This window comes from Styela clava, chromosome 2, assembly GCF_964204865.1.
Source record: "Styela clava chromosome 2, kaStyClav1.hap1.2, whole genome shotgun sequence".
In the NCBI taxonomy this organism is placed as follows: Eukaryota; Metazoa; Chordata; class Ascidiacea; order Stolidobranchia; family Styelidae; genus Styela; species Styela clava.
Genome location: NC_135251.1, coordinates 27,432,317 through 27,440,028, shown reverse-complemented (window position 1 = coordinate 27,440,028; position 7,712 = coordinate 27,432,317). Strand labels below are relative to the sequence as shown.

The window sequence follows — 7,712 nt, the reverse complement described above, 5'->3', positions numbered from 1 at the left end:
GATATGGACTTTGTGTCCATCTATTTGAGCATAGCTCTCTTGTTAGTTAAATAATAGTTCTGATTCTTTAATTAAATTTAACAAAGTCAATAAATTTTGTCGTTTTGCATGTCTCTTTGTACATGTAGTCCTATTTAGTAAACGCTAAACCTAAATTTAGAAAATTTTCACTGAAAATTAAATTTCTATGGGATGGGACAGAAAAATATGTCCCATGGACAAGCCTGCTGGCAACGCCCCATAGAACCATATAGCAAAATAATACCAAAAAACGTACTAAATGCCTTAAACCTAATTCAAAATTACGCCGATAAGTTTTCAGTACTACGTCATCGACGAGACATACTAATTTACGTTCCATTTCGACAGGATAGACCAGTGGTTCCTAACCTTTTTCGCATTATTTACCCCTTTAGCGAACAAAATTGGAAGATTAATACCCCCAATGTAGCCATTGATGATCATTTATTAAAAATTCTTCAAGCGACGTTTAATGAGCTCCAACTTTAGACGCGAAGTATTTCAATCTCTCCCTTTTCTTTCTACCCCTTCTTCTCCGCGAGTATGGGATTCGGTGCAAAAGGAGCGTTGGGGTCGGAGAGTGACTGGATGAGGTACCGACGGAAATGGGAAATGCGACGGCTGTCCTTGTTTTGCGGCAATCAGATCCTCAATGTCTGGTAAAATAACAAAAAGCTAAAAGGTGTTGGTTTTCAAATTCGGATGAAATATAAGCCTACTGATCTGGAGAAAGCTATACTCAAATATATATATGGGCACGGAGAGCAAAACAAAATATTTTATCGTCAATTCCCTGAAAATCTTGCGCGGTAACTTGCCAGTACCTGTAGGCCTATCGGGGTAACGGTACAAGCAGAAATATTTGCTACCGTGCGAAGCTTTTGTAATAACTTGCAACTTGAACGGGCTACAAATTAATGACACCTATCCAAGATCTTGCCATGCTTATTTTTTCCCAACTTGAAACTTACCAATTTGATTTTTATAAAGCTTGTTTAACTAGAACTTCGTTAATTTTTACCTGGAACCAATGACTGTTGAATTAACACTCCTCACTCCAACGCTGAATTTGCGACAATCCTCAGGCGGCCTCCATAACTGTTGTCAGAATCACCTTCTGCAAGATTCGCGATATTGTGACGCAAAGATGGTTCAATACATATCAGCCTATTCAATAATAGGCTAATTGATAATACAGGTTTCCCGCAGCCTACAAATAGCACAGCGTTTCTCGTAATAAAACAAGCAAATAGATGCGGTTTTTGTTTATTCCAAATCTTTTTATCACAATAACGAAATTTACCCTTAAGAATAATGAAATTTACCCCCAGGGGAAAATTTCCCCAGGTTAATTAAGAACTGCTGGGATAGACTTTTTTTAAAATCGAGTCTCACAAACAAAGTCCATTTTATATGAGCGGTAAAAATCTTGAAAAATACATATATATAGACTGAAATGCATACCATTAAAAGTTTTCCCGCGATAACACACATTCAAGGTACGTGTGACTCTCACAATATCAGTGACTGTCTTGAGACTTCATTTACAGCGATTTTATGAAAATTCTCGTGTTCTTTACCCTGAAAGGACATTAAAATACCACAACTGCATTCCAGTAGTATGTAATGCCAGGCGATCGCCGGTAAAAACTCTACGTGTAGCGTGCTAATTCCTCATATCCTTTTTTATATCGACTAAAAAAGCTTTTAATTCTGCTCTTAAGCTCTACAGCTCTGTGAATATACCTATATGTATAAAATGAGACACTATTCAATGCATTATATTATATTCTGGGATACATATTTAAGCCTCTGAATACACGAATATAATTGATCTGAATATTATAGAATCAAATCTTATAAGATGTCTGTGATTAAATTGTGCGATTGATTGAATCAGAGGTTATCCACAGTTACATGTACTTCAGGTTCGGCCAATATTAATTTTTTTCGGAATCTTTGAGGTTGTTTGATGCCAACTTTGGATTTTCTGAATCCCACCAACCAATCGGCCAAAATACAATTTTTTCAAAATCTTTGAGGTTGTTTGACGCCAACCTTTGATTTTCTGAATCCCCCCAACCTATCGGCCAGAATACAATTTTTTCGGAATCCTTGAGGTTGTTTGACGCCAACCTTTGATTTTCTGAATCCCCCCAACCTATCGGCCAGAATACAATTTTTTCGGAATCTTTGAGGTTGTTTGACGCCAACCTTTGATTTTCTGAATCCCCCCAACCTATCGGCCAGAATACAATTTTTTCGGAATCTTTGAGGTTGTTTGACGCCAACCTTTGATTTTCTGAATCCCACCAACCTATCGGCCACAATGCAAATTTTTCGGAATCTTTGAGGTTGTTTGACGCCAACCTTTGATTTTCTGAATCCCACCAACACATCGGGCACAATGCAATTTTTTCAGAATCTTTAAGGTCGTTTGACGCCAACCTTTGATTTTCTGAATCCCCCCAACCTATCGGCCAGAATACAATTTTTTCGGAATCTTTGAAGTTGTTTGACACCAACTCTGAAATGAAAGAATATACATATCAAAATAGTGGCAGCTTAGAATAAAAATGTTGGTACGCCATAACAAATTGTAAATAATAATTGAGTAAAGACTCAATCGATTATTCGATGGCTTTTTCACGCTAATCAGGTTTTATGAGCACTTATTTCAGAAATTCAGTACTATTACTATGACCAAAGCTCGGCGCAACTTTCGTTTGTTGAGTCGAGATTAATTTTTGTGTCGGTAGTCTCAATTATAATTCTTGATTTTAATGAGATTTAGGTGGACAAAAATGCCTGCTAATTTTTAAAATTAGTTTTGTTCAATGTATTTTTGTGTTAAAACGGGAAGGCAAAGCGATTAACGCATAATACAGAGAAGTGATTTTAAGAGTTTTGGCCATGTCAATTCAAGGCAAAAAAAAAGGAAAAAAGGATGATTGCAATATTTCAATAGAAGGGATATTTCGCATCGTAGAAGTACACATAAGATGAAAACACGGGCATCATCACATTTTATTCACTTTACGCAATTTCTTACCTGCATCCTTATTCGCCCGCTTGGAGTTTTCGATACTCTTAGCACTGCAATATAACGTAAATAATTTGAAATTGTTGACAACTAATTAGTAAACACATCTATGCAGCTGGTCCACGTTTTTTTAGAAATGAGAAAATAAAACGATTCCAACCACTTTGATGCAAATTAAGAAAATCTGGCACAAATTTCAAATAGATATGTGACAAGTCGCTGTAATTTACCAAATTGCAATGTAATTGAAAATATTTAGTTTTATAAGTTGATTATTCAAGTACAATTTTTTTGTGTTTTATCTTTCAAATAGTTTTATCAAAGTCATAATATCCTCGTATATTCATTTATCATATATAATGTATTATATCATAACATACTTACCAGGTGCAAAGCACCACAATATGCATGATCAGCAAAAGCTTGAAAACCTTCGATGCCATTTTCTCTGCTCGAACATCAACAAAAATGCCCCGGTATGATTGTGACTAGGCTTGTACATAATTTACGGAATTATTTCGAGTTACGGAAGCGAAGTTACGAATTACGTAAAGTCGTAATTATTGGTCGAGCGCTTTCGCGATTGAAACGAGCTTACTTAAAGCAGTCAATTCCGTCGATTGTAAAAAATTAAAAGTTTAGGTAGAAGATGTTAGAGTTGTGGTATTCGCAGCCGTTTTTCTCTCTCTTGTTACGCAGATGGGGAAGGCATACCGCGTCATTTACTAACATATTATCAACTTATCTAGCATGGCCAATGTACATATTAACCGTAGATAAGGGATAGAATTGTGTTGAGACCGATGGACGCCAACACACCTGGTTTCAACTTCTTCGGGTGAAATGACTAAAGAATGTAAGAGATCATCTTATAAAACATGGTCTATTTGTAAATGCCGTGATAATTAATGTCGCGCGTATCAAACAGCAATATAAAGACGGAAGAGAAATTGCGTAATGAACCAACGCAACTTAGTCTTTTCGGCATCGGTAAAGCGATTGAGACGGCAGAGAAACAACAATACGACGCGATTTCCCGTGTTTATTCTGCGCCAGATCCATTTTCTATTACAAAATCTTGATGTTCTGTTACCGATTTTATCGTTATATAGCTGTCCGGACTTGGCATTGCTCAATATGTTTTACACAATGCCTCGCAATATGTCGGCCAAATATGATTACCTGTCTTTACCAACTGCGGCAACTTATTTTGATTTATCGTCGACTCGAATACCACCGGCACTCGACCAAACTTGTGTCAATCTTGGCAAATAGGATTGTCGACTTGAGTTAGAAAAATAAATTAATATTTTCATGAGTGCAAAAAAATGTCACAAAATGCATTGTTTTGCGATATAACTTTGTATTTTCGGAGAAGGCATGTCATATAAGTACGGTATTTTAAATTATGCGCAAATAATTAATATTTGATCTAAATTTATCGCAAATAATGTTCTAACATTTAGGCCGCGAAATGATTTAATGTAAAATGAAGCATGGAAATCGGAATATCGTCAATAAGTCGGCATCAATAATTATTATAAAATGCTAACTAAGTAGTAAAGTCGGATATTGTAAAAATCGGTAAAATAACAAGTCTTCGTCGCGAGTTAAGCGAAAGTATAATCAAACGAGAGAATACGCTTGTAGTCGTAGTTGATTAATAAATAAGCAACCCGGAATTTTTATTTAATACGAAAGTCGTATTACTGATACGTTAATACGTAAACGATTTTAAAAAAGTGAACTATCGTTTCATAAATATATTACCAGTGTTGGTAATGATAAAATTGATCGCATAAAATTTGGTGATAAAGTTGATAAAGGAAAATCAAAGTTAATACAAAAGATCAAAATCAGAATAAAATTATTTTGAATTCACTCCTTGATATTTGTCTTTAACATCTGTCGCCGGCGTGTAGTACTGCCGGGAATATGAAAACCAAACTTCGATGTCCCATTCGGAATAGAAGTGGATTAAATTGGTTGTTATGATAGGTTTAAATGTGTGAAAAAAATATCGCAATTACGGGGTCATTACGTAATCGATTTGGCCGTAATTACGGAATTGATTTTTGTCAATTACGTGCAAGCCTAATTGTGACATGCCAGCCTTATATGCTAAAATTATTTCCGGACCATTTTTAAATTTAAACGTAGCAAATGAAACATTGAATATAAACAAAACCACCTCCAGATGGATCGTTTTCATCAATTGCCTTTCTATGGATCGTTACATAACATACGTCATTTTTTCGTGATAATCATTCTGGGCATATTACTCTCTGTACAACATAGTGTAGCGTACGGATTGTTTCCTTGAATCTTCTTGTAACTTCGGCAGATATATATTGTGAATATGCGATCTTTCGCATATTTTAATGCATTCAATGCGTAATTAGGCATTTCGTCGAAATTTTAGTTCAGTGTACAGTTTGAACATATTTCCGCTTTTTCGTAAATTAGATTCGGTATCAAACCATCATTTTATCATACACATTTATTAATGGTACGTTGTGAGATTAGGAATCGTGCACCAAAAATCAACTATAAGTCTCAAAAACTGTTTAATATTACTAAAAATAGTAAAATTGTTGTAGTTTTGTTGGGTTTAGAACAGGGTCGTCCAAACTAAGTCCCACGGGTCACACGTGGCCCGCTGTATAATTACCTGCGGCCTCGTTTTATATTTGCTGGAAAAGGTAACAATTAGTGATAATCCAAAATTTTGGTATTGCTTTGTCATAAAAATAACCGGAAAAATCTTCTGATACATAGTCGCATCACCGACGTCGTCGGATTTACTTGTGACATGGATAGCTGAGACAGTCAGTGGACAAAAGTGATTTCGGTAGAGTGATTGAATAGCGTGCTTGGCCAGCCTCAACTGGCATAAAAGTCGCGAAAACGATTTCAACACCCTCGCATGTCTCAAAACTTCCACAAATTGATTTGTTTTAATAAACCCTCGCGGCCCTAACACGATTTCAAAAACTCGCTAACGACAAACAAGCGCAACATTATCACCAGTGCAACTTTGAATTAAGTTCTGTTGAATTAAATGCTATATGTAAGAAGGATATATATATTAGTTAGTTATTTATGTAATTTTGCGGCCGTCAAATCACTACACGCCGTTTGGTATTCGAGTATATTCTTGGGTCGCGAGATTTTACCAAATATATATATATATTTTTTAATTTGGGTCACTTGAAAAAAATGTTGGGAACCACTGCTCTATAGGTTACATAGATAACTGAATATCTGACTAGCATTATATCCCCTGCCGCATTGTATTTTTGTGATCAGCGTAAACAGTAACACTAAAATTGGTGCCTATATGTCAGAAAATTTAGTAAATATCAATTAATGCCGCGATATCCCTTCCTGTAGCCTGCCTCACATTAGCCGGAATTTAGTGGTCGATCAATCTGCAGTGATTTGTCAGTCGCTTTGTAAACATGAGTTCGAAAGGAAAGCTGACCAATTCAAACAGATTTTTTCAACTCAATATAGGAGAAAAGAACTTGCTTGTGAAAAAGCCCTTGAAATGAAGCAAATGAAACATTAAATATAAACAAAACCACCTCCAGATGGATCGTTTTCATCAATTGCCTTTCTATGGATCGTTACATAACATACGTCATTTTTTCGTGATAATCATTCTGGGCATATTACTCTCTGTACAACATAGTGTAGCGTACGGATTGTTTCCTTGAATCTTCTTGTAACTTCGGCAGATATATATTGTGAATATGCGATCTTTCGCATATTTTAATGCATTCAATGCGTAATTAGGCATTTCGTCGAAATTTTAGTTCAGTGTACAGTTTGAACATATTTCCGCTTTTTCGTAAATTAGATTCGGTATCAAACCATCATTTTATCATACACATTCATTAATGGTACGTTGTGAGATTAGGAATCGTGCACCAAAAATCAACTATAAGTCTCAAAAACTGTTTAATATTACTAAAAATAGTAAAATTGTTGTAGTTTTGTTGGGTTTAGAACAGGGTCGTCCAAACTAAGTCCCACGGGTCACACGTGGCCCGCTGTATAATTACCTGCGGCCTCGTTTTATATTTGCTGGAAAAGGTAACAATTAGTGATAATCCAAAATTTTGGTATTGCTTTGTCATAAAAATAACCGGAAAAATCTTCTGATACATAGTCGCATCACCGACGTCGTCGGATGTACTTGTGACATGAATAGCTGAGACAGTCAGTGGACAAAAGTGATTTCGGTAGAGTGATTGAATAGCGTGCTTGGCCAGCCTCAACTGGCATAAAAGTCGCGAAAACGATTTCAACACCCTCGCATGTCTCAAAACTTCCACAAATTGATTTGTTTTAATAAACCCTCGCGGCCCTAACACGATTTCAAAAACTCGCTAACGACAAACAAGCGCAACATTATCACCAGTGCAACTTTGAATTAAGTTCTGTTGAATTAAATGCTATATGTAAGAAGGATATATATATTAGTTATTTATTTATGTAATTTCGCGGCCGTCAAATCACTACACGCCGTTTGGTATTCGAATATATTCTTGGGTCGCGAGATTTCACCAAATATATATATATATATTTTTTAATTTGGGTCACTTGAAAAAAATGTTGGGAACCACTGCTCTATAGGTTACAT

The 7,712-nt window shown here is 35.7% G+C and overlaps 1 protein-coding gene across 1 annotated transcript; it reads right to left on the bottom strand.

Annotated features, from left to right (window-relative positions):
- Positions 1–1,824: 1,824 nt before the first annotated feature.
- LOC120336632 (uncharacterized) lies at positions 1,825–5,290 on the bottom strand. Its single transcript, XM_039404350.2, has 3 exons — positions 3,449–5,290; positions 3,074–3,117; positions 1,825–2,548 (listed from the first exon to the last, which is right to left on the bottom strand). The coding sequence occupies exons 1-3, from the start codon at positions 3,505–3,507 to the stop codon at positions 1,962–1,964; spliced, it is 690 nt and encodes a 229-aa protein (XP_039260284.1). The 5' UTR covers positions 3,508–5,290; the 3' UTR covers positions 1,825–1,961.
- Between the last annotated feature and the right edge of the window lie 2,422 nt (positions 5,291–7,712).